Source organism: Syngnathus scovelli, chromosome 15 (assembly GCF_024217435.2).
Source record: "Syngnathus scovelli strain Florida chromosome 15, RoL_Ssco_1.2, whole genome shotgun sequence".
NCBI lineage: Eukaryota > Metazoa > Chordata > Actinopteri > Syngnathiformes > Syngnathidae > Syngnathus > Syngnathus scovelli.
Genome location: NC_090861.1, coordinates 1,923,582 through 1,950,409, shown reverse-complemented (window position 1 = coordinate 1,950,409; position 26,828 = coordinate 1,923,582). Strand labels below are relative to the sequence as shown.

At 41.8% G+C, this 26,828-nt stretch overlaps 2 protein-coding genes across 5 annotated transcripts in view; one reads left to right on the top strand and one right to left on the bottom strand.

Annotated features, from left to right (window-relative positions):
- kctd16b (potassium channel tetramerization domain containing 16b) overlaps positions 1 to 13,896 on the bottom strand; it is a 32,089-nt gene extending 18,193 nt beyond the window's left edge. The window contains exons 1-2 of one of the 2 annotated variants that reach the window (XM_049742133.2): positions 12,550 to 13,896; positions 872 to 3,317 (exon numbers count right to left, since the gene is read on the bottom strand). In XM_049742133.2, coding sequence (XP_049598090.1) covers positions 3,268 to 3,317; positions 12,550 to 13,372 — 873 coding nt within the window. In that variant the 5' untranslated portion in view covers positions 13,373 to 13,896 and the 3' untranslated portion in view covers positions 872 to 3,267. Of the gene's footprint in view, positions 1 to 871; positions 3,318 to 12,549 lie in introns of those variants that run through there. The other variant, XM_049742131.2, reaches the window with a different exon arrangement.
- A 4,879-nt stretch (positions 13,897 to 18,775) lies between these two features.
- On the top strand, positions 18,776 to 21,154 carry yipf5 (Yip1 domain family, member 5). 3 transcript variants are annotated; one of them, XM_049742172.1, is made up of 7 exons: positions 18,776 to 18,884; positions 19,348 to 19,431; positions 19,515 to 19,687; positions 19,754 to 19,899; positions 20,065 to 20,246; positions 20,317 to 20,497; positions 20,658 to 21,154. In XM_049742172.1, the coding sequence occupies exons 2-6, from the start codon at positions 19,355 to 19,357 to the stop codon at positions 20,477 to 20,479; spliced, it is 741 nt and encodes a 246-aa protein (XP_049598129.1). In that variant the 5' UTR covers positions 18,776 to 18,884; positions 19,348 to 19,354; the 3' UTR covers positions 20,480 to 20,497; positions 20,658 to 21,154. The 3 variants fall into 3 exon arrangements, with proteins under 3 accessions (XP_049598129.1, XP_049598128.1, XP_068509323.1); XM_049742171.1 differs by having other exon boundaries at positions 20,571 to 21,154; XM_068653222.1 differs by lacking the exon at positions 18,776 to 18,884 and adding an exon at positions 18,890 to 18,911 and having other exon boundaries at positions 20,571 to 21,154.
- The last annotated feature ends 5,674 nt before the right edge of the window (positions 21,155 to 26,828 follow it).

Below are 26,828 nucleotides of genomic sequence, written 5' to 3'. Positions count from 1 at the left end.
GCTTCGACGTTCGAGAAAGATGGACGGGAATGAAAAGAGATGGGGGATGCGATTGTGTTTTTATGCTGGACGAGTGATGGTGAAACATGTCGGAGATGATTGGGAGAGACAGCACGATGAGGGATGCAGGTGATCACAGCCTCCACTGTCTGGGATCCCAGCTCTTTATCAACCTGACTCCTGGAACAATGCTTACTTACGTACTACATTCCCAAAGATATATAATTTTTTTAATGCCTCTGATTAGCTATCACCTTAAACAGGCCAGTTCAAATATAATACTAAAACTGTCCTACTGAATCGTCACCTCAATCGTTACATTCCGATTAGTGTGTGACATCATGTTCTCTATTAGTCGTGCCGATTAGTTTTTTCCTTTGCTACGTCCACCGACGCTGTGATGTCCATAATAATCCAGATTTCGTTGTATTGCATCATAGCGTGACACCATGAGTGTGGTAAAGAACTGGAGAATCAACTCAACCTTAATAGAACGGACACGAGTGGTCCAAAACAGAATTTTCAAGTGGAAAAAAATAAGAAGTGAATTGTCATATATTGTTGTAGGAGCGTGAGGAATGGGGAAGAAAAGTCGGAGAGACAGAAAGCCGTGGCGTAATTATAAAGCTCCAAAAGCCAGCGTGGCCATGAAAGGAGCAAAAGATAGGCTGCTGTGGGATGAGAGCAACTGCGAAAACGCTAAGAGGCTGAGCGGAGAGAGAAAAAAAAAGCAATTTGAAGCTCTGATCAGATTGCTATTGAATGTGCACGAATTAGAGCTCGGCCCTGAAGTCATCTATGCTCCTCACTCGGCATCTGACACCGGGGCGCACATCGGTTTTGGTCGGCCCACGCGGAAAGAGTCAGAACGTGGCAAAATCTAGAATGTGTGTGGGAAGTTGAGTATTTTCATCTGTACTTTGTATTCCTGTGTGATCTGATCCCTTCACTCCTATTTCAATCATCAACCTTCAAATTTCACTGTTTGGATTAAAACGATATAATTTTGCATGATCTCTGAAATCTTTTTGTAGATTTGACAAAAAAAAATAAATCCATGACTTGATCTGGGAAGTCTTGGTCCAGGTGGTATGGAATTCAATTTTAGTCTGTTTTATTTATGATCCTTAAGATGCTTATTGAAGAATGTGATGTTCATTATTATCAATAATAGAAAGGCAACATTAAAAAGGCAACAGCTTTGCACACGGCTGACACTGAGGGAAAACACAAATAAATACAAAGAAAAACCCACATTCCCCCAAATCCGTCGGGGAACGCATGAAAGATGGGAAGTGTGCCGTACGGGAGGGCTACATGCCAGAAGACCCTGTTTGAAGAGTGCACCTATATATTTCTGGCAATCGCAAGACCCTATGAATCTCTGGGACCTTGATGAAATACAAATTTGGTCAAGAGCTCACCTTGTGGAGCTTGGCTATCATAATTACGTGTTTTACGGCAAGTCGTCAAACTTCACTGCCATGCTCTGCCAGCACACAAGGAGGAAAACACATTTTTTTTTGCAATTTAATGTCACCCATCTGTCTTGTATATCTAGCCTGCCATTTGTTTTGATAGCGCTTAACCTGTTCAGGGTTGCAGGGAGTTAGTTGGAGCCTAGCCGAGAATATGAGAATTATTTATATATATATATATTTATTTATATATTTCATATATTATTTATATATTTATATATATAATATATATATTATATAATTTTTTTTATTTAATTTATTTTTTTAATGCAAATGTCTTTTATGTAAATAAGTGAATTAAGAAAAAATTGGATGGAAGTGTAGAAAACCCTTTTTTTTTTAAAACTGCATGAGTCGCTTTTAATATTTCAGGTCCACTAAAGCTGAGACGTGCAAGTGGTTGTGGAAGCTTGTAAACTGTCATAACTGTCACACAAAACCCAGTGGTGGTAACTTGTGAGTTTAATGCCAACCCCGGTCATGTCAAAGTGCATTACACCTGAGTTTGGGGCTAAATGCGTTTGTCCGTTAAGGGGAAGTACACCAAGTCACCTTACGTCTGTTGGGGACACATTTGCTATAAGCCAAGGTCCTGTCCCGGTTGATTTAGTGCACATCTTGACAACATCAAGAAGGCCTGTCAACGAAGAATGCATAATGTGCACCCCTGTCAATCCCCCTGTGAGGCTTCGGGCACTTCTGAAACACGAGTCAGCTTGGCAACTCTTCAGTGCCTGCAAACCGAATCCCCAAAAATAATTGAGTCCAACTTCAAATTGATTTAATTAGTTTTTCAGCCCATCAAAATGGAAATGAATAATAAACAGTGATTTGACGATAGCCTTGTGTTCATCCACTTATAGAATTTTAATCTGTAAAATGAAAACAAGTCATCAAGGTTGGACAGCGGTCATCCAGATTGGTTCAAAGGTGTATTTTCATAACCTCTGACCTCTGGGTAATATTATAGAGCTTTGATTAAGTCTGTTTATGATGTCCTGCCCACGACAGTAGCTCCATCTGCACGATGCAAGTTATGATTAGATGAGTGCAGGAGGTCATAAAACCGAGTATGTGACCATAAATGTTTTCTCTTTTTGATGAGGTACTTTTTAAGCATCACATAAATATAGTAGTTAAAGACCTAGCCATTTCACTTAGTACATTTTGCAAATGCTGCCATCCATTCCATTGGGTTAAGGTAGGGGATAATGAAGTCAAATTGGGCAACTATAGCACACTGGCGGAAAACAAAAGAATAACTTGAGAAAGTTCCTGATGGGATTTGGAATGCTTGCTATTTTTCCGCCGTGTTTGCATGCATGGCGTGCGAGCTGCCGGTGCAGCCTGAAGGTGAGCGCTGGGGCCGCGTAGGCACTCGACGTGCCCTTGAGCAAACAACAGCCTATAATTACGCTGATGAAGCGGCTGGGTTGACGCGACAGTGCTGGAGAAGTCCCCCGAGGTGACTGGAGGACTCCAAACATGAGCCACATTAGAATTAATTTCCCGGATAAATGACGGGATAACAGCCTCACTGCTCCTTAGAGGGAATTCGCCTCAACCAAGAACAACAAGATATAATTAAAAAACATAAGTCTTTCCAACAGCCATGTGACACTTGTGCTTATCTCTGGCTGCATTTGAATTCGGGGGGTTTGAGATGAAGCCCATACATCACCGTAGGTCTTTTTATACGGCGCGCTTATATATGGTGCTTTGCCGACGCACACACACGAATTGAATTCAATGAAGAATTCCATCTGGGAGCAGTCGGCTCCTGCGGCTATCAAAGCTGGTCTTGTCTTTTCCAGTTCGTTGTGCTCTCTCTGTCATGTCCTGTGATGCCACAAGATAAAAAAAAAAAAAAATGGTAAGTCATTTATTGTTGTGTGACAAAGTTAATAATAAAGTTACAGTCTATACTATTAATATCGACAATTGGGCAATTGACTCATATTTTTATTTTAAGGATGTTCTCAAAATTCTAATGAATATCACAAAAAGTCTTGTGTTTACGATTATCCATAATAATAATAATATAATAATAAATTTCTTGTACAAGGTTTAAAACTACACGTACACAATAGTAAGTAGAACTTGTGGAAATATTACAATGACAGGATGATAAACACCTGAAGCCCATTTTGCTCTAAAAAAAAAAAAGGCACTGCGAAAGGTGAAAAGCATCCAGCGAGCTTGTACACTCTCGGCGCTTAATGGACCTCGGAGTAGAGCTCAGTCAGGTCGAGGTGATTGTCCACTTTATGGCCCGTGCGCTGCATCTTTGCTTTTTGCTGAGCCAGCACTTTTATCAGCTCGTTTGCTGCTAGGGAGGAAAAAAAAAAAAAAAAAGCAAACTTCCTATTTAACAGGCAAATGAAGAGTCAAGGTCGGTGATGTTTTGGGGACTAAGGAAGTCACTGATGGGTGGAGGAGAGCTCCATCATACATTGCAATTTGAAGGATGGATCATGTGAGTTGATGTTCGCCCTTAAGATATTCTGGGCACATTCAACTAATTTAAAACCCCAGGGTCCGCCCAGGTGCATCCAGAAGGGATTACAAATTCCATCTTGTAAAATGTTCCATGAACCGCCCCGGGAAGGTTCCGAGGCCTCAGGAGTGAAGAAGGGTGTCCGAATGTATAATTTGCTTCTGCCGCATTTTACCCAATGGGAATTATGTACGTGTGTGAGGGAGACAATTCTTCCAGCACGCACTGCTTCTGTCATGTCAAAGGCGACACGACCGTGGCAAGTTCAGAGGTCACGTTGAAGGGGCTCGTTATTATGGACTCGACAATGCGGTCTGATTGGTGTCTTCCGGAACAATAGCTACTCAGAAAAGATTTGATGATTTTTGCTGAGTAATTTGCCTTCAGGAGCCAACACGGCTGGCTACTTGCAGACAATGAAGAACAAGAGACGCCATCAGATGGAGATAAAGATGGAAAAGATCAGCACATTGCAAAAACAGATAAACCTTGATTTAATTGTACGTTCCTTTATCGCAGATGGGTACGATGAAGATAAGCAGTGTGATGGATGGAGGGATGGATGGACGGATGGATGGATGGCTCACTGGGTTTGGCTGCATATTTATCTTATGTATGTTTAATAGAGAAGCGGAACATCCGAGACCTGTGGAAAATGAAATACAGCAAATAATGTGCACTAGTAAGAAAAAGACATTGTACTCAGTCAGTCACCAGGAAAGGAGAGGTTGCAAAAAAAAAAAAGGCAGAACATTGAAAGAAAATAATAAGAGAAGGTAGAAGCTCAGCGCAGCGCTTGCCGCAGGGAGGGGGGAAAAAAGGCAAATGGGCAGATAGAGAAAGGATAGACAGAAATAGACAGAAGCCTGGAGCGGTGGAAATAGCATGGTCCACTCTCGCTGTTTTTGAAAGGGAGACAAAGGAAGTGGAGAGCACCGTGGATGAGAGTTCATACGAGACGAAGGGTATCTGACAAGCAGGAGGATAGAAAGCAACACCGGAAATCATTGCCGACCTTTGTGTGGAACAGTTTGACTTCCTCCTATGATTTCCTCCACATGAAATTTGACCCAAGGTTGGTCCACAAGTATTCAAAGTATCTCGGGTGAGCCAGAGCAAGTCAGCAAATCTTTCTAGACTGCCACACTACTACTATTCTTAGTGTGCAATATTTATATTTGCAGTCCGCATGTGCACCAGCGCACCACTTATGTGCACTCATGAAAATAGGAAAAAAAATGGTAAAAAAATAATTGAAATGGAAAGTATTTAACCATTATAAATTTGTTTTTCAAATATATTTTATATTTATTTATTTTATGCATTCATGCATACTTTGATACCCAAAAAGAAATGCATTTAAATATTATATGTATTTCGTGTGTGTTGGCCTTAGCTTTAGATGGTGCATCTTTTTGCAAGGCCAGTTTTGTTCTGAGATGTTTCCAAACACTTGAAATCAACGATACAAAATTCATACCATATTGTGCCGCAATGATTTATGATATTCCTCCCCATGAAAGCATTTGAAGGATGTCGGAATGTTTATGATGTATTCCACTTCACGTGTGTGGAGATGGGAGTGACTGCGACGCTTTGATTTACAACTGATTGGTCTCATCATAAAGTGGTCATAAATCAACAACTATATCTGTCGGGCAGAAGCTCTCCCCTACACCCCGACAAATGAGATGTTCGGAATGGGCCCTGCAACCAGTGATCCATTCATTCTTTATGGGAGCTCTCAAAAGAACACCTCCGAGCTTCAAAAGGCTCCGTGAGAAACATGAAAGACGATTGGGGGGTTTGAAAAATATGGAACAGGATGGAGAGACCTACAAAGCAAAGCAAGAAATAATATTTTCGGAGAAAAACTCCCACTCGTAGGTTGTTATCCAAAACGCATTGTGTCACAGAGCCAAAATTCTCCCTCTCTCAATGTGTGTGTGCGCTCATCCTTTGTTGCTCCACTTCTTCCTAGCTCATCTTTTAAATGTTAACTCTCTCCGAGATCACAGCGTGCCATTTTAATGTGTTACGTGAAGTGTGGCGCATACTTAATGAATATGACTCGTGTGTGTGCTGAAGAGACATTAACGTCATTGGATTGCCATCAATGATAATTCTCCACATTTCAATGGTATTCAAATGGAGCAGAAAGTGAGGTTCCTCATTATATTATGACGTGAACGTTTGAATCCATGGCAATATTAATTGGGTTTTTTTTTTATTGTTAATTGAAAAAAAAGATCATTTGGTTAAAATAATTTGTGTATTTCATTTGAATTCAGAATGCACTGATGGAATGAAGATTGTCACTTTTTGGAAAAATAATTGCAAAAAGGAGTCAGAAAAATGAAATTGGCAATACTTTGTTGCAAACTAGCACCAGGTTTGTTAGTCCATTGTTCATGTTAGTTTTAAAAAGCCTTCATGAACAACATAAAATGACCCGGAGGGCAGGATTTGACCTTTGCGCTACGGCAACAATAAAAACATCAGTAAATCGATACGTTTCTGACAGGTTCAATCAGAGCTGAGCGTTATAATCTTACAATATATATTGGCGTAACGTTTTGCTTAGCGTGGGAGAATGGAAGTGCAGAAGAGAGAAAAGTGACAGACGGTTGTTGTTATTATTATTATAATTATTATTATATTAAGTGTGGCATGGACGAGGCTGGTGTCCTTCCTCGTCCACACTAATAGAAATGAATGGCCAATGCTCTTCAAGGTCATGATATAATGAGACAACTGCATTATTACAGTGATCTCACCATAATGCGCCAAAGAGAAAACCTCGGTAATTAACAGGGACTGCTGCGTCCGAATGCCAGCCTGGATGCATTTTAATTGGCTAAATGGCTTCCTCGCTTGATGGATGCTGATAATCGCCGTGCTCCATTTACCGCCCGGCACACAACAAGCCAGCACATGCATGCAAAAATAGCCAGGGTTAACCTTGTTGTGTCTCTGAGGCAATAAGCAAATGTCTGATCTTATCGGAACGTGTTGAATAGATGCCGTGACGTCGTTGGCTCCCAATTAGACCACGCAATTCCCTGAGGTGGGGTTGCAAGTAAGGCTTCAATCATCCTCCACTTGTTTTATACAGCAAGCAGGTATGCATGTAAGCAAGCCATTACGTTTGCAAACAAGCAGCAGCAGCAGCCTCTGCCAGTCAGCTTTGCCGTCCGCACGGTCCTCGGCGAGCGCCACTCAATAATTCATTACGCGGCGAATAACAAACAGCCGCCGAGACGGGACAATAGCGGAGAGATGTCGTGGGGGCAACAAATCATCGTCTGGAGTTGAAAGAAGACAGTCGCCCAGCTGCAAAACTCTTCAAATAGATATAATCCAACGTGACACGAGGATGCCATCTCCATTCAAAAGTCTTCGAGAGATTCTCGTTTTTATGCTGCGTAGTCATATCTTGCTCCATAAAAATCGGCGGCCTTTGGCTCTGTACTTGAAATAAATATATATATAATAGACTGAAATATCTTAACCATATTCCAAAACCAGTCCCAATAAATCAAATTCAATTTGCAATGTAGTTTGAAAATTGCTAAGGCTGCAATAGAAGACAATAAAGAGATGTGAATTTGAGCGTGCTTGCTTGTTTGTCTAAATGTGTCATCTGATTTGCTGGCAACCAGTCCGCAGCGTACTGCTGGGAGACGATCCAACGAGGTGGACAGCAAGCTCGCTCTGATTCATTCATCCCTTTAAATCCACTTCGATCGTGAAAAGGCCGCTCAAGTCAGATTTACAGTTAAATAAAGATGGACTGATTTTCAGGTTTCAGTTGGAGCTCCGGGTGCTTTTCTGCCATTATATTTGCTTGTTGCTTTTTCATCAGCAGAATATATGAATTAGCCTTATGCGAATTTACTTTTTGTGTGAGTGACGTTAATGTAGAGAAGAAATAAAAGCGGCATAATGGCCGCTTTTATAGGCAGAGTAAAATGATGCCGTTCCATCACTGTGTCTGTTTTACAATCAGAGTACTACCAGCACTGAAACACTTTGAATATTTAAAGATTGAAAAATAATATTTAGAAATATAAAGTGGTGGTTAGCTTTTTCTTCTTTACAGTTCAGGGCAGTTCTTAAAAGTCAACCAGGGTCGAGCAGAAAAATACCTTGATGCAAAAACTTTCCACAAAGACATTTCAAAGCCACATAATCATCTATTCTACTGGGTCTAGACTCATCATGACCTTCCAAAAAGTCAGAAAAGTATTAAAAAACGTCTCCTTTATGGTTATCTGCGATTGAAAGTTTGACTTTCTGAAAGCACGTTGATAAGTATCCAATAAAGGATGTCCATGATGAAAAACAAATACATTAAAAGCCATTGCTGGTGCTTCTAATAAGAAAAAAAGTCATTATATATTTCCATGCGCCATGGAGATGACTGGTTCCAGCCATTTCCTTTGGAGATAATTTCCCTTGGAGTTAATTTCCTCTGGAGTTGCCACATTAGTGCCCCTCGGTTTGTTAAGGGACATAAAGACGGCGACAAATGAAACGCCGCTGATATGCTCATGCACCGCGAAGCCGCTGCGGAATGAACACACGGCCATATGCCGCTTCAAGCTGTGGGATACTGCTGCGTGAGTGACAATGCGGGAATCTAATGAGGAAATAGGAGTGATTTGAGACGTGAGGGAAGGGGGGGGGGGGGGTGGATCATCTTCAAGTTGGAGTACTAATGGACTGAAGACTGACCAGCTGTTTCATCAGGCAAAAGTTGGGCTGATTAAAAGTTTGGAGCCACCCTAAAAACACCCATGGGAGCCCATTCTATAGGATGCCTCGATACTTAGCAGAAAACCCGAGTAGAGATTTTGATGGTTATGTTCTGGTACCACATGTGTCTTCCTGGCCCATGAGAGCACTTGAGCCAAACCGCCGTGCAATTCAGAAAACAAATAAAACCTTAGAAGAACAAAATTGAACCCATATATGCTCATTATATATCATTAAAACAGTTGTTTAATTATCAGAAATTTTATACGGCCCTGGATGGACCATTGATAGAAATATGACAGCCAGATGAGAAAAAAAAATTGGATTTGAGAATGTTTGCACCATAATCTCAGCATGGAGCATTCTCCACAAGCCGCAGTCTTTAGCTTCGCGCTCCACCCGCTCGTAACAGCCTCACTTTGGACCCTGACAGGGAAAGCCTTCCGACCACCCCGGAGAGTCAAGAGTCAAAAGATTAGGAGAAAATGGATTGACGGACGGTGCACACAGGAGCACGTCACCCAGGGCTTAAGGGGGGGAAGCTTGTTATTGACTCTTCCTCCCTCCAGAGCTCTGTTGCTGCACCTATCCTCCAGGGTGAGGGGGATAATAAGACTACCTAGCTACACTAAGCTTCCAGGAGAGAAGGTCAAGAGGAGCCAAGACAAAAACAATCTTTTCTCCTTATGTAGCATTTTTTTCTTCCATCATTTCCTCACATAACCCTGACCTTGCATGCGGAAATCGATAATGAAAATCAATGAGAAGAATGCTAGCTCAAATGACACAGTATGTGATTTAAGATAATTGGAAAAAACATGAATGCTAACACGAGACAGCTTGTTGCGTTGAATAAAAGAAACTTCTCCAGCTTCCAAAGATCTGTTTTGCACCCCTGCAAAGGTCACCAAATATAGTTCCTTGCCCTATAAAGTATCCCAGTGTTATTCTGCAGCAATAAAACTTAGATTAATGACACAAGTATTGGAGTTTGCGGCGAGGATAATTGGTTGCTCTTGTTATAGCAGCAGCGCAGAACCTGTAGCCAGCACATCAGTAGCATTAGCGAGAAGAGCGATGTAGCCCCCCCGCTCTGCCTCGTAGCCTGAATAATGCAGAGTTGCGGTGCGGAGCGTTCAACTCCCCCGCTGAGATGAGGCCAGGGTAGCAGCTGTACCTATCAAGACTCTCCTCAGAGCTGTCACGGCCTGTCTGCTCCTCGGCTAATCACTTGCTACAGGCCTGCAGCGTGGGACCGCCGTCGCTAATGTCGTCAGCCACTCGGGCCAGCGACAGATCACACAAATCGGGATTTTGCCGCTTAACCGCATGAAAAGATCGGGAATTGATCGACCGGGGCTGAAATGAACAATTAATTGCGTCAAGATATTTCGTTGAGCCAACATATTTCCATTGCATTGTTGAAAAGGAGTCGGAATAAAACCGGCGTATCTCACATATCAAGTAAAAAATCGTTTCGGGCTGCTGAAGCTATGTTTTGTTGTCGGTATCCACTGGTTCAGCACAGTCGGGGCCCCGCGGTGAGCACGACTGAACCGACTGTCAGCCGAGATGATAAATTAGAAGTCAGACGGGTCGGCCGTGCAGCACATTGATGAATACGCCTGTCTGCCCTCTAGGGGTTGAACGGCATTTTGAGCAGTCACACACATTGGAAGAGAGGAAGGAGGTAACTAACAAAAGGGGATTGACAAAGATAATGGAGGTCCTGAATAAAGCTGGAAGGTATCAAACTGGAAATGATGAAGGATCATCTGTGACTGTCTCGACTTCAAATAGTTACAAAACAACAGAACAGATACTTTGCGTTCAAAAGTCGGAGCATCGGCATTTCTCAACAGATCCAAACAATGCAAATTTCTGATTTAACAAAATCTATTTAGTCTATTTAGAAACGGGATGTTCCTCTTTTTATTGGGTCATCAATTGTCTGAGTAAAATGGCTGCAATCAATTCTATTGACTATAAGGCAAGCTCACCATTTCTCAGCAAAGGTTTCTTGCTCTTGCTGTTAAAAAGAAAGAATCACATCCTCTCTAGTTTTTACTTTTTCTACATTACAGTTAGGGCAAACATTTTAGGAGGTAAGAAGACAATGAACTGTGTCTTGATGACTCTATTTTCCATCATGCCGTTCAGCAAGCAGTCGTAAGACAAACTATCTCATATGTGACTGATGTTGCAATGAAGGTGGAAAAAAAAAAAGATAAATGAAGTCGTACAAGCGCGGAGAGCAAAACATGAATACGAACCAGGCTACTTGCAAGAGAGCGGCGAAGCATTTAAAAGCAGCCAGCGCTATCTCGCTGCATACTGAAATGCAACTTGGGAAGTGGCGAGGTGGATTTTGGGAGCTAGAAAGAAAACTAGAAGTCATGGGAACAAGACACATGGGTATCAAACTCAAGGCCTGGGGGTCAGATACGGCCCACCACGTCATTTGATCTGGCACACAAAGACAAATGTGACGTGTCAATATTAAATTTACAAATTATCTTCACTTTTTTTTTTTTAAATAGTGATATTGCTAGAAATTTTTACCATTCAATTTTTTTAAATAATTGAACGGTTTATACTCGTCTCTGATTTCAAAACTAGTTATTCATCAGGACAAAAATGAGTTTAACACCTCTGCTAAAAGCTAGAGGACAGAAAAGATTTCAAATATAGCTTTTTTTATGTCAAAACATAAATTAGCATGTGTGTGTCTCAGCCTGTACCGATTTGACTTGCCAGCCATCTGGAGAAACGGGCATCAAAATAATGTCCTCCCGTTTTGATCTGCAAGAATGCTTTCTCCATGTATATGAGAAAGGAGCACCTCTTCATTACTTTTCCTAAAAGTAGAACGAAACATCCCCTCGTCGTGCATGACTTGCAGAACGAGGACGGAATAGGAATTGGAAATTTGCATAGCTGCTGCAGAAAACTGCCAAGTGTTTTAAGCATGCTGTTGTCAGGGTTGGAGCCACAATGCTTGTTGCCAACAAATCCTTCACAATTGCTGGCTTGCTTTTTCTACTTTTGGGAATGTGTCCTTCAGACTTGTGAACATACCAAAGTTGGTGTCGAGCGGTGAAACTGCAGTCTGGCCCTGATTATCCATATATTTATTTAATGTGGGTTTAATCTACACTCATTTGAATGTCATTTATGTAATACTCATGTGGAGCATTGACCACCAGATCAATAAATCCCCATTCAGTGACTAACAGACAGGATACAAAGTACTTGATACAAATGCATCACTCCCCTGACTTATTCATGATAGCCGGTTTTAAAACGCGTCATGAATTACCCCTCAGGAAGGTTAGTGGATGTGGATTATTGTGTCGCGCCATTAAGTCTTACGGGCCAGTTAAGGTTGCGGCACTCTCTTCACGGTCAGTTGTCTTAGTCCTCTGCCAAAAAGTGAAACGATGCCAATCGAAGAGCTGGAGCCAGGAAGAGTTGCTAGAAAGCCCAAAGGAGCCCATCCCGACCCGACACATTAAAAGAAGCAAGGCACATTTGAAAAGTATTGTCCAAAGCCAAAAGACTAAATTTGTTTTGGGTTATACCGGGTCAAGTCTCGCCTAACCCATCAGACAACAAAATTAGCAAATATATAGAATCAGATCCAACCTCAGAGCACCATATATGAATCCAAACTTGTGTGTCGGGTCCAACAGACCCAGAACCTCTTTCAACTTCAAATAACCAATACAGAAAAAAACTTAGAGACTAACTTGGAACCAGGTCCAACCCATTTAAGTAATGCACAGAACCCATTGGTGTCTCATGTCACTGACTTACGATAGAAGACGTATTCTGTGTAGCTGGACCAGAACTTGTCCTCCGTGTGCTGGCTGACGAACGAGGCCGTGACGGATGAGTTGCACGCCACCATGTGGAAGCCGCACTCAGACAGCATGTCAAAGGCCCTCTCCAGGTGCCTGAACTTGAGATAGAAACGGGACGTGTAGCGATCCGGGGTCCGGTTCGGGTCCCGGCTCTCGTTCAGGGTTTCACCGAAGACCTCTTTGGCCAGGGCCACTCGGCCGCAGATGAGGATGCGGGGCACCCGGCGGAATTTTGCGTCGCTCTGTGCGTCGCGGGCCACGGTGCACGAGCCCCGGTAGCCCACCGTGACAAAGCCGTTCTTCCTATCCGCGGGGACGAGGGAGGGCGGCGGGCAGTGGCGCGGCTCGCTCCCCTGGGAGCCGTCCTCGTAATCACTGTGGAACAAGTCATCCGGGCTTTGCTTCACCTCCTCCGGGCTGAGAAGCTTCACCAAGTCGGGTAGCTGGAAGTACTCCGCTTCTTTCCGCAGCCGACCTTTCTCCGGGAAGTGGTCCGGGAGGACCACCTGCTTGTCCCGCAGGTAGTCCAACACGTAGCGGAAGAGGAAGCCGTCACGGTCGATGAAGTAGCGACCTTTCGGGTCCCGGGCTAAGTCGTTGGAGGCGTCCTTTTTGGAGAACAACTTGGCGAGGAGAGAACTCGGGCTACTCACCAGCGTGCAATAGCGCGTGTAGTACACCTGGCCGCCCACGTTGAGCTCCAGGACGTCGGGGAGGCTGTTCTGGACCGACGACTGCTCTTTGGGGTTAGTCCTGCAGTTTCCGCTCAGCGCCATTGTGGCCCCAAAAACGCTACTCGATATTATATATATTATAATATGAAGATAATGAGTGGCAGAACTTCCATGGAAATCCTATCGATCCATAGTGGCATTGAAATCAAACACTTATATATCTTGCACAGAGCATATTAAACAGTACTCTGGGTGCCATCCCGAACAGAACATAAAAAAAAATTCAGTTGCATTCAGAAAATGCACACCAAACAGTAAGAGACCGGTCCAGCAGCGTAGGACAGGAAAACTCCTCACAAAAACTTAAGGTCCAAAAAGGAATCCAAATGCTCGTTGGATGAGGAATAAAAAGAGGTAAAAGTAATCGATATCTTAATGACACCACTGTACCGCCTTCTTTAGGGGAAAAAATGCACGGAAATAGTCTGTTCCGTTTACGAGAGGAGCGCAAACCAGCGTGCGTCTATCGGGAGCTGTCCATGGTACTGACACCGCTCCACTCTCGCCACTCCCACCGCCCCCCTCGCACGGAGCAGGTTGCTGTCTTGTGTGTGTGTCACTCTCACTGTAGGATAACACAGTGTGAAAAAAAAAATTGTTTTCTTTTCTTTTCTTTTCTTTTCCCCATAATAGTCAGATAATGATTTAAAATGGCTCCAAAAAGCAGCACAATATTGTCATGCATGGGAGGGGGGGGAAAGCGCTGAGGAGTTTCTGCTTTTGTAAAGTGAGCAGCAGCGCCTCCTTCTGTGCGTAAATGAAACCATTTTGTTCCCCCCCTTGTGTGGTGCTCAAAGCTGTTAAAGTGCATTAAGCTTAATTTCTAATTGCAGCTGTTTGTCAGTAGACGCAATTAAATGATCGGTGAAGTCAATTGCACATGGCAGGTCAAGCCATTAGGTACTCCTGCAGATCCAAAGATAAATAATAATAATGCCCAGTGGACAGCATGTATGGATGCATCTTTAAATATTTAGAATATCGTGGGGGGGGGGTTCTGTAGTTCATTAAGAATGTGAGTTACTACCCACAGAAATATGACATGGTTATTTTTTTTTTTTTAAGTTTTCATGTGCTTTTAGCTAACAAAATCTAAATTCACCATCTGGAGAAAATATTTCAAAAGTTTTTAAAGAATAATATGGCCAATGTTGTACAACAGTCACTTCATAGAAAGACTTTTCAAAGCATAAACAGTTTTTTTTTATTATTTATGCCATCAGTCAGATGTGACTTTTGTGGGAATGAGCGATAAAATGGAGCAAAAATGAATAATAGACAAGAGGAGGCAGATGAGGAGGTGCTTTAGCTGCCCGGGACCTGAGCAGTCACCCAGAAGTAGGCCACGTCAGTAGCCTCATCATAAATACATGGAGCTTCAGCGCTACGCTGCGCTCGGTGCTATTTAAAGAGCACACCACCAACCTGTTCAGGTCGACACCATTCCTGCCAGCTCGCCTTGCCCTCCTTTAAGCAGCATCTGCTTTAAAGTGCATGACTGCAAATTATTTAGGAATATGGTTGAAGAGGCGTAGAACTACATTGCATCGTCCTGAGAGTGCTTTTCGAAAACTTTGCAAGTGGCTCAGTGATGTCACACAATGTCGTATTTCAAGATGCTGGTCCACCTCCAGTTTGTTTGGATTTCAAAAGTGGTTTCGGGAGATTATAAAGAACCTTGCACTTTAGGCCACGCTAAAAAAAAAAAAAAAAAACAATGATCTTTCTTAATAAGCTTTAAAATAAATAAATAAATAAATAAATAAATAAATAAATAAATTTTCAAAACTGGTTTCAGGAGATTATACAGAACCTTGCACTTTAGGCCACGTTAAAAAAAAACAAAAAAAAAACAATGATCTTTCTTAATAAGCTTTAAAATAAATAAATAAATAAATAAATAAATAAATAAATAAATAAATAAATAAAATGTCATAGTCACTGCAGATGGAGCTTATACAACTCCAATTAGTTGACCCTTCAATTTTTGTGAATAATGGAAATCTGTCAAGCTGTTTACAACGCAACTTAAAGAACTTCACAGGTCATGTTTTAAGTCACATTTAATTTGATCTGTCATACAAATGTATGTAATTGAAGGAAATGTCATGCTACAGTTTTACCCCAATGCAATTATTTCACATCACTGTCATGACAAATACACACAGTGAAATATTTACTCCACGAAGCGCCGCATGTATTATTCAGCCATTTTTGGGAGCAAGATGCAAATCAGATCATTTATTAGTGTAGTCCCCCGGCAGAAAGCTACTTTGCACGTTTCGGGACGGATGGGTGACGACTTGCCTGACATATCAAGCAGCTGCGCCATTATTTGCTACGGTGCAGATAAAACTATCCGTCCTTTTTCCTCTTTGTCACCCTTGATTGAAATGAAGACCACACTTCCTCCAGCTTCATCTCTCCAGACAGTCTCATTCAATGATTGACACCGTCAAAAAGCTATCCATATTTTTGGTGTTGTGCAAAAGTACTCTATCATGCCGAGAGCTGTGTTACTAAAGTCATCAAAAATCAATTGCTCACACTCCTTCAATCTTTCTTTTTTTTCATGCCACTCTAACATGGTTGAAAAGTGATGATAATGACTGCTATTCTTTCTCGTATCCTGTCACATCTCTGGAATGAGTCCATTTGCGCTCTCGTCACTCAGTCGGTTCGTTCGGTCGTTCGGTAGCTGGCGCCTGATTCCATTTGCAGCATGTGGGCCTCACTTGGCCAGGATGAAGTAGTGGGTGTCGTGGAAAGATCGGGATGGAGGAGGTGACGGCGATGGTGCAGAATTTAACAGATTCACAGTGAGCAGGAACAAGTCTCAAGTGTTCATTTGACGAAGAATCGAAAAATGGAAACGAGACATTACTTTTATGTCTTGTGCATATCAAACGACTCCACGTGAAATAGTATACAAGCCCCAATAAAATGGTCGGTGTATATAGGCGGTGGATTTAATCGCGCCGCTTTTGTAAAAGCACATTATGATGTCTGGGATGTGTGAGTTGCATTTCAAGCCCATTTTATGACTTTAATTGCATTGCGTTTGCATACTTGTGTTGTATAGAAGAGGAAAAGATTTCCAGTCACATTTAAAGACCTAATGGCTTTTCTCTGTGACCATTTTAGTGCCATGAGGTCACCAATGTGCTCACAATGGGCTATAATCTAATATGGATATAATATTTAATCTAATATGAATATTAAGAATTTAATAACTCCCCCCCCAGGTCCGTGTTACATCTGGCAATAGCAGCCTGCCAGAGTAGTGGAAGAAGCCTAAAGGGATGTTGACCATGTTGATTTGGCAAGATGTGCAGATGGGATGTTGCTAAGCAGCCAATCTCTATTGTACCTGAGGGGAAAGGCCACACGGGAACGCTGCATTGAAAGTTTATGTGTGTATGAAATACAATATTGGAAATACAAATGCTACTTATCACTAAGAGCTTTACATGCACACTCCAAGGTTGTCTTTGTTTGTCCAATAAATGACCTTTTTTTAATTTCTTATTCCAACAACAACAACAAAAAAAACATGATGCAGCTCCATGTGACTTAATAAAAGCTCTGCCGGCAAGAATGGATTCTTTTCTGCTTTTGACGATAAAGTTAAATAATCCAACATTTCCGTGCCTCAAGACACTCGAGCGTAGGGTGAAAAAAAAAAAAAGATGCGACCGCCGCTTTTATTCACTGCTGCCTTGAGAAAGGAAGGTAACGAGGTCAAAGCTTTTCTCAACGGACTTGTCATGATTCATTCCAGGAAAGCTACCATGAGCTGGGAATAAACAAGCCGTGGAGGCAATCAGGAGTCAAAGCGACATATCACCCGGCAACAATATTAAGTACACAATCCAATAAGAAATCCCAATTTGATAAGATGCTGATCATGAAGAATTTTGCCTTTTGAATGGGATTTAATTGCGTGTACCTAATGTAGTGGCCACTGTCGTACTTTTGCAAATATTGCAAACTAGCTGTTCCTTATGCAAGCTAATAGGTCATGAAATGGCTGCCGATGCAAAAATCAATTCCAATTGATCAGCAGGATTGTAATTTAAAGATGTTGATCCGACACTATAGAAAGTCTATCCACGCCAATCCCCGAGATACCATCATCGACTTTCCTTTCAATTTAATAACAAATGAGCAGCATTAAATTACTGAGAAAAAATGAATGCAGGTTGGAAGTGTTTTGTGTACAGTGAACTCGTGTTTCTTTGTAGGCCTTGTTTTTATTATACATCAATGATTTCCTCAAGCATGTGCTAGCTATCTATTACAATCACAAACTTCTGACAGCTTTGTCTATTTTTTTTGCACATATTTTTATTGCATCCGTAGTGGAATTGTGTTTGCATGCTGACATGTATCAAGGAGCTTTTTAAGATCTTGAGTGGGTGGGTGGCTGATTATTTTTAGGGCTGGTTCAGCTTGGTTGCCCAGTGAGCGGAACCCAGCCGGTACCAGATGATGCCTTCTAATTTATGAGCCGTGTAGCAGCGCAATGAAAGGGTGACAGAGAATGTAATTAGTCGAGTGTAAATGTTCTCAAGAAATATGAGCAGACATGCCTGCCTGCTGGCTCCCACATCTCGGCGCTTTCTCTCATAAACGTCCTTGTAGTTTATACACAAACAGCAAAACATTATCTGCATTAAACAGTTTAATTCGGAGCTACTTGATCCGGGGTGGGCGGAGAAAGAAATCTTAATTGAAGAGACATACAGTGTATGGTTGGAAATGACGACTTGCTGCAATAAAAGAAATTCAATATTTAAATCCATTCATGCAGTCAGGCAGTGGCAGTGGGATTACAGCAGCGACGCCACAAAAGAATGCAATTATGGGCTCATCGCGCTGCCCTAAATTCTATTACCCTCTGCAGTTCTTTTCAATTTTGTTTTCATTAAGTGTATTAAGAAGATGTAAGGCATGCTTCTCAAGTGGAGGGATGATTAAAAGTCTGAAAAAAAAATGAAGGGCTCATAATTTTGCATATGGCACTGAGGAAAAAAATGAAGGGCTCATAATTTTGCATATGGCACTGAGGAAAAAATGAAGTGCTCATAATTTTGCACATGTCACTACTGCCATCGTTGCCAATATTTGTAGATTGAAATATTAATATAATATTTGACTCAATTGTATACCAATTAACATCACTTAACTCTTTGAATTAATCAATAACATTTAAACTCATGTTAAATGGGAGCCACTGTTTAAAGTGCATCTGATCAAAGGTGATTTTGATTTTATTTTTCTTCTGTAAATCATTCAGTGAAGCAATTTTTATGTTCCTTTTCCCAGATGATCCTATGGGACGTCTAGAAATACCTATCCTTGACATTTACATATCTATATTAAAAAGTGTAATACTAAATGTTACCTCTGCATGTCGCTGTAGTAACTTCAAAACTCTACAATACTAGTTCCGGTTTGTGACGTTCTATCCCGGAAGATGTCCCTTTCCTCCTGACACGTAGGAGCGGCTATTGAGCTGGCATTTCCTCCGGCGTATTGTCAAACTCCGAGGGTAGGCGTTTATTGCTGCGCCCTACAAGTACTAATGTTTGCACGAATTGATTAAATTGCAATTCTAAGTCGCTGTCATTGTTTTGAACCGAAAGAGCATGCTCGTCCATCTGTTATAGCGCGCAGGCAACTGCTAGCTAAGTTAGCATTATCAAGTACTGCAACGCCAACTTGTCAGTTTTATTGTTTTGGTTGCAACGGGCAACAATTAACTGCAGTACTGTATACATCATAATATTAGCAAAATGCTAGCTTTACAGTTAGCTTTCGTGGCTAATAGCTGTGTGCACTTACTGTCAATAAGAGTCATATTTATGTAAACACAGCTGTTGTACGCTTGCTGATGCTTTTTTCCATGCTCCCAAATGATGTGAAACCTTGCTTGAAATATCATTTAACACGTATTTATTTGAAAAGCTGCAATATGAATGACTATTTGTGCTGAAAATGTTTTCTTTTGACAGTTGAGAGATGTCTGGGTTTGACAACTTCAACACGGACTTCTACCAGTCCAGCTATAGTGTAGATGACCAGAACCAAGCTGCTGGGTATGGCCACAATAATGAATACAATAAGTAGGTGACCAATGCCAAAGTTAGTTTTTTAAGTGTTCTTATTGTTTGTTTCATAGGCAATATAGTCAATATGACTACTCCCAGCAAATGGGCTACCCCGCCCCAGGAATGATGCAGGCCCAACAGCCTTACACGGGACAAATCTTCCAGCCCACGCAAACCTATACTCCATCCTCATCACAATCCATGTACAGCAGTGGTTTTGATGATGAGCCCCCACTACTGGAAGGTATCTACAAACTTAGAAGCTCTGTGGGAGCAGTCTTACCTGATTTGTTTGTTGTTTCTCTTGTAGAGTTAGGTATCAACTTTGACCACATCTGGCAAAAGACTCTGACGGTCCTCCATCCTCTGAAGGTAGCCGACGGCAGTATTATGAACGAGACAGACCTGGCTGGCCCCATGGTCTTCTGCTTGGCATTTGGTGCAACACTTCTCTTGGTAAATTGATCAATTATACACAGTTTGATCATTAACACTGCAGTTAAAACATAGGAGGGAAAACTATTCTTAAAAATTGGAATTTGATTCATGCTAAGTTTACATTAAATGCTGATCCTCGTGTCTTTTTAAGATGTATTTTGAATTGTTTCCTTCCATTCGCAGGCCGGTAAAATCCAGTTTGGCTATGTGTACGGCATCAGCGCAATTGGCTGCCTGGGCATGTACTGCCTGCTCAACCTCATGAGCATGACGGGCGTGTCGTTCGGCTGCGTGGCCAGCGTCCTGGGATACTGCCTCCTTCCCATGATCGTTCTCTCCAGCTTCGGAATCGTCTTCTCATTACAGTGAGCGTGCATGCTTATATGTTTAAACCAGGAGAGATTTTCTCTGTCTAACTTTGGTCTCGCTCTTCAGGGGCCTATTGGGAATCATCCTCACAGCAGCCATCATCGGCTGGTGCAGTCTGTCTGCGTCAAAGATCTTCATCTCTGCCTTGGCCATGGATGGGCAGCAGATGCTGGTGGCGTACCCATGCGCGCTGCTCTACGGCGTCTTTGCACTCATCTCCGTCTTCTAAAAAGCACATTTCATCCAGGTTTGAAACAACAGCTCTCCGCTGTCTGTGATTACGTGTCATTATTAACTGATTGCACCAATTACGGTCACAGGAGTTTACAATGGAGCCAAGGTTTTTTTTTCTTTTTTCCATTTACAACCCATTAACTGTCACCACATTCCAATGGGACGATCTACAGGCTGGAGTGCAGAATCCCCCCACCCCCTCTCTCTACTCCTGCTCGTTGAGATGAAGCCATGAGAACCCACTGCAGAAGGGTGAGAATCCTTTGGGACGTGCCTCGATTTAAACCAGACTGAAATCAGCTGAAATGTAGGCTAAGATTAAAGCCAGCAGAGGGCGCTACATGTCCCCATGTTGTTGATGTTATGCACATCCATGGACACTTCACTTACAAGCAGGACATCACCATCTGTTTTTTGCTACTTCTCACAAAGTGCAAGAGATTCTCTTGGGATTCTTTTTTTTTTTTTGGGATGCCTTTCTAAAATCCACAAACACCCAAGAGGCAAAATTAGTTAACTCAATTGTTATCCTCGTATATGCCCACTGGAAGATCTATCTGCATCATTTGGTTCCTCGCTGTTTATTTTAGAACGCACAGTTTTGTATGCTTCAACGTGCCGTGTGTCAGTCATGTCACAACGGTATCATGTCAATAAAAGATAAAAGTCATATGGCTGGTTTGGTATGTGTGGTAACTGGGAAAAACTTTTCACTAATTCCATTGTCAGAACAGTGAATGCATCGCAACCTGACTAGCTTGACTTGGATGACTCCAAAGATGCAGAAGAAGTATCAGTACACTCGACACACCACAAGGGGGAGGTATTGTATGACAAAAGCCTCCTTTTGACTGGGTGCGTCTGCTCCCCACCACCCCACCCCACCCCTTTCCCATTGACATAGTAATGCATGTCGCCAGGGGCAGCCTTATCTATGACAAGTGCCTCAATCCGTATCCAAGCAATGTTACATAATAAGGTATTGACCATGCATCAAATAGCGCCAGGCTCCCTGAATGCAAATAATGTAATGTGTAGTTTGAACACTAGTGGCCCCTTAAGCGTCATAATAATTCCCTGCAAGTCTATTTGAAAATGTCATTTCTCTGCAAGATGAAAATCCCACCAACATCTAGCAGTCTCCAGCCAGGCTTGTGAGTACAAAACAATATCTTAACTGTTGCCGATTAGGATGCACAGTTTCTCTTTATGTGCTTTAAATTGGATTTCGAGCGTTGAAAACGTGTCTCATGCTGAAGTCATGAGCTTATTATAATTGTTACTTGGTTGAAGAATACATTGCATTGGTTCCCTCTTGCCTCATCTGTAATTTTGAAGCACACAATTATATCAAACAATAAATTTCTAACCAGATAGGTAATTTAAAGAATTTTCAAGAGCACCTGAGGACAAAAACTGACTATAAAATAGAAATAATTTGCCAAATATAGCCTACATTATTAATATTATTTGTGGTTGTATGGTACTTTGACAAATTTGACCCTTTTTGACTACTTTTATGAATTGGGCTACACTAGTAAAGTCTTTCTGTACCATGTCATAAGTTTAAATAATTCTCTTGTATTTGTGGGCAGACTTGATTAGCATAATGCCCTCAAATATTGAAAAAGAGCTGCATATTCAGTCTTTTTTTAAATGCTGGGAGGAAGAACTGTTAACAAAAACCTCTTGCGCTGCTCTCTGCCACAGCTCACGCCCAGACATTCCCACGGGCCACACAGACTCAGCGACGTCACATACCGCGCCATCGGGCCGCAGCAGCTGTATGAGGTTGGAAGGTAACAGATGTCCTACGTCCCCCCCCCCCCCTCCACAACAGATTAGCGCGTTATCGTGGTGGAGGCAGCAGACGAGCCGACAAGTGCAAATGTGACGATTGGTATTCAGCACAAGGCAGCGCCGCCTTTTTTAATACAGCCACAAAGCCAACAGCACATGAATATTCACAGCGGCGGTAGCACAGCACTGAGTGTGATTTGGCTCTGCACTTCATTAGGCTAATTGTCACCATCACCACTCTACACTACACGGCGGACTTTTCTAACATTTGATCCAGGACTCAATGAACAAACAGGGCGAAGGACAATCAACAGGTCTTGAGACCGGATCAATAGTTTCGAAAGTGTCTTCTACACATATAATGGTGGTCTTTATCTCCCTTTGTCCTGATGGCATTTTCTAGACTTGGTACATATACCCTCCCCATAGACAGTCCTATGTGGACATAATATAATAAAATGTCACTCTAAAATGTTTGATCCAGCGTTTAATCGATGATAAAAAGCAAACTGATCAATTTTTTGTGTGGAAACAAAATAAAATATTGACTTTGGCATGGTTCATCATAACCGTGTCCAGCTTGGAGTAGGCAATGGAACATTGTTGCCGGCTGCATCCTAATGGGACATTTAAACCAACACTGCTTTAATGAGTGCAAATTGACACATCTAATTGGTCTTCCAAGATAAACAAACTCCTCATTAGTGCATCAATTAGCTGTTAATGAAGCCCTTGATTTGGATGACTGCCCAATGTCATTGCTGATAAAGGAAAATGACAGATCAAGACTTCATAGTGAGGAAACATGTCTGTACAAAGGTCGAGCGGGCGGGCGAGCGCTCAAACATTCTGTGTGCGTGTGTGTGTGTTAATCTAGTTTCACAATTATTACTTTGTACAGTCATCTGTTCTTTCTGATACTGCTTTCATGTCATTGTCGATGCTTCTCAAGAAGAGACAGAACATACTTGCGGAAAATGTCAAAAACAAGTTTCAAACAAATTGACTTTGAAAGAGTTTTTTGTGGTCAGTAAATAGAATTCGCAGCCTGGCATCAAAAGAATGCGGCTTTTAAAACTAGCACGAAGACCCTCTAAAAGCCGCACTTGACACGTGCAACTCACGCACATTCCTTGATGACTAATAAGACATATGAGACGTGCCTGTTTACAATGCAACACCAGAGCTTGGCACTAAAAACAGACAATTTGAAATGATTCATCAAAATCCCTAATCATTGATGTTAATCATCAAATAGGAGATAGAATCCAACATCTGATTTGGAAGCCTTTCTAAAGAATTTAAAACTCCACAAAAACAATGATAATTCCTCCTCCATTTGTTGCGCCCAACTTTCCGAGCTGAAGGCTGACAAATACCGAATGAATCACCGTTAATTGTTGTTGAGAAAAACTTTTGATGAGAGGCGCACTGCATGCAAAGTCACTCCCCCATAATTGTCCTCATTGGCTTCTCCAGTTGCACTTTAACGCTTTGAAAAAGGCTACAAAATGGAGTCATCATTTGAATACAAAAATCCAACCAAAAATGCAAAATCGCCTTGAAACCGACTGATGTAGAAATATGCTGTACATTTAGGACACAATCTATCTTTCAATGATCCATTATGACATATTTGTGTCTTCATTTCAATTTCTAAACGCCCTGCTGACAAAAGTTAAAACCCGGCCTTGGTGTCCATGTGTGCGTGCGTGTCTGTGCCACAGAGCAACAAAGCCATGTCCCCAGCAACCACTTTGCACAAGGCGAGACGACCCTGAAAGGTCACGCCAACGCAATATGTATCCATGGCGACTGCTTCCAGCTGGCACATCATCTTCAAGGTAGGTACCATTCATTTCCTCGAAGCATTTTATAACAAATATGCCGCTTGGGTGGGAATGGAATTAGTCAGATGAGCGACAGAAGCCCCCTTTTGCTCAGTCCGTGAAAAGAGCTCAGCGGCCATCTTGGCTTCACAATATTTCTATCGGTAAAAGGTAAAATAAAAAAATAAAAAACACATGCTTTTTTTTTTTTTTGTATTACCAATAATACCAAAATAAATACCAGTAAATTCCCCTTTACCTCGTGGATTTATTACCTTTTCCCGTCGTGCCTTGCATAAATGCAAGCTTTCATGTAAGCGAGTGAGTCAGCTTGTTAAATAGAACATCTGTGCAAACAACAGCTGGCTTAAACAATGAAAGACGGACGAGTGCACCGCCCGAGTGGCTCATTTAGGTAAGAAGATTACCACATAACCTGATGACTAAATGTTTATTTGCACGTGTGCTGTGACATGTCTATAGATGCTTAATGTTTTAACCATAGATAACATTTGTCACTCCTCTCAAAGGTCATCTGCTCCTTTCAAGTCAAATGAGGCATCCAAATGGACAACGGGTATGTGAATTTATTATAATTTCTTCCTAGAAAACAGATGGAAATATATATGTATCATCATTGGCTAACCAGCTGTTTTTATATATATACATAAAAAGTTTCCACTGACCTTCCATCAGGCGTTTTGAGCGCTTTTACTTTTGTTTTACTGTGTTTATAGCAGTAAAGAATGTTAACATTGCCAATAGTTGGTTTTACTCGACTTCAATCATTCAAGTACTGCAATTCCATTTACAGATTCTTTACATATCAAAGAAGTGGCTTCTTTTTTCTGTGTGTGCCAAGCCGCTTGAATGACATTGCAAACCTGAAATAACTTTTACTGTCATAAAGCGACTTTTGTTTTTGTGCCCAGTGGGTCACCGTTGACGGTAATTAGAAGTGAATGTATCGTTGATATCAAACACGTTAGGATTTGGATAGTGAGCCGCCAATATTCAGAAGCTCTCCAGACGCCGATTTATTTTAATTTCTCTATGTCCTGTCGAGTGCACCATATTAGGAGCTGTTTATATATTGCCCATCGGGTAAGTTACACAGCTAATGAAAAGCAGTCTGATTTATTTCACCACAAAAATGCAGTGTTTGCAACCAACTTCATGCTAAATGGAGCAATTCAGAAATGCAGATGGGACAACTGGATTTATTTATGAATGTTTGTGAGGCTAATGTTCTGTTAAAAAAAAAAAAAAACTCATTGGCTGCTAATGGATCGTATTTCTCTGAAAGCCATTGAATCCAAAGGTCAGCATGGTCGCTTGATTTTTTTTTTTTTAAAGGTTAGCGACGTGTTTTTGTTCGTCAGGCGATGCAGTAGATAGATCTGGTAGATAAAAAGCATCACATGCAGAGTTCCACTTTTTTATTTTTTTATTGTGTAATTTAGTGAGAATTACAATTTGCACTTCTGCTTCCACTTCTTGGCTGTTTGCCCCCATGAGCTCAATCTGGAAAGCGAAACAACAGAGGAATCATTTTTGTGTTTCCAGGAATTTCACAGGCCATCCTTTTTGATGTTTCCTAAGCCTATTGTCCAAACTCAGCAGTTCCTACCTCTCAGGAAGAACTGGAGCAAAGGGCATGCCCTGCCTCAGCAGTTGTATCTTTAAAAAGAACTCCTTCCTTCCTTCCTTTTTTTTGTCTTTCCCTCGAGGAAGACATTCTTCATACTGTGTTTTCCCTTCTAATTTGAAGGGGGGGCGGGGGGGGGGGGGGGGGGGGGGGGTTAGAGTATGTCTTCCATTAATTTCAGCCAAATTTAATTTGGGTTGGTTGTATAGTATGTGTGTTAGCGGTTTCCTTTTGAGCATCAAAAGCAGGCAAAACAATCCAAGCTCATCTGAGGGAACACGCGAACCTATCCGCAGCTGTTGGTGCGTGGCATCCCGTCTTATTGGTAAATAAGATCGTCCGCCCTCAACCGCAAAGAGAAAAACTCACCGTGTTCCCAGCGATGTTTTGAGAACAGCGCGGTTTTCTCAGGCCCTGGGGAGCTCCGGCCTCGTCTCCGGCTACGCTTACCTTTTTAATGAGACATCTGCATGCACGGCGTACACTCTCTGCAGCTTCTAATCAAATCACTCGCATGGAGGGCCACATCGGACAAGCCAACCCAATCTGCGACCACCCCTGTAACCTCCCGGCCCCTCTGATGCTTCTTCTTCTTCCGCCTATCCTCAAATCTCCTCTTGCAGACGGAACCTGATCTGAGCGTGCAGGATTCTCAATTTCCACCTTGTCACTCAAGTTTGCCCTTCTTCTGCTGAAGTGCAAATTAAAGTAAATTACTTTTCATGCCTTATTCCAGTACGGTTATCTTTGAAGCTGATGTTTTCTCCATCCATCCATCCATCCAATCCAAATTTTTGACAAAATTTAAAATTGAAGCAGTGATTTGAGTAGATACTCCAAACTCTGAATATCTGCAATGGTGTTATGGTTCTGTTTGTATAGCAAATATACTCTAAATGAAATAGAAAAGATTTGGTCTCAGTTTTAGCCGTAGTGAGTGTTTACTATTAGGATTAGATGGAGGCTTCAAGTCTCCAGAGTCTGACTGCACTTTGACCACAGGCCGCTTTACAGCTGCTTGCAAAGAGGTTAAGACGTTTCTATAGACCCAATTAAGGGATTGGTGT

Bases quoted from the DNA above. Each gene is read 5' to 3' on its own strand.
- yipf5 (XM_049742172.1), top strand. From the start codon at position 19,355: ATGTCTGGGTTTGACAACTTCAACACGGACTTCTACCAGTCCAGCTAT. The intron at 19,432-19,514 runs GTATGGCCACAA...TTTGTTTCATAG, and splicing joins GACCAGAACCAAGCTGCTGG to GCAATATAGTCAATATGACT. The intron at 19,900-20,064 runs GTAAATTGATCA...TTCCATTCGCAG, and splicing joins TTGGTGCAACACTTCTCTTG to GCCGGTAAAATCCAGTTTGG.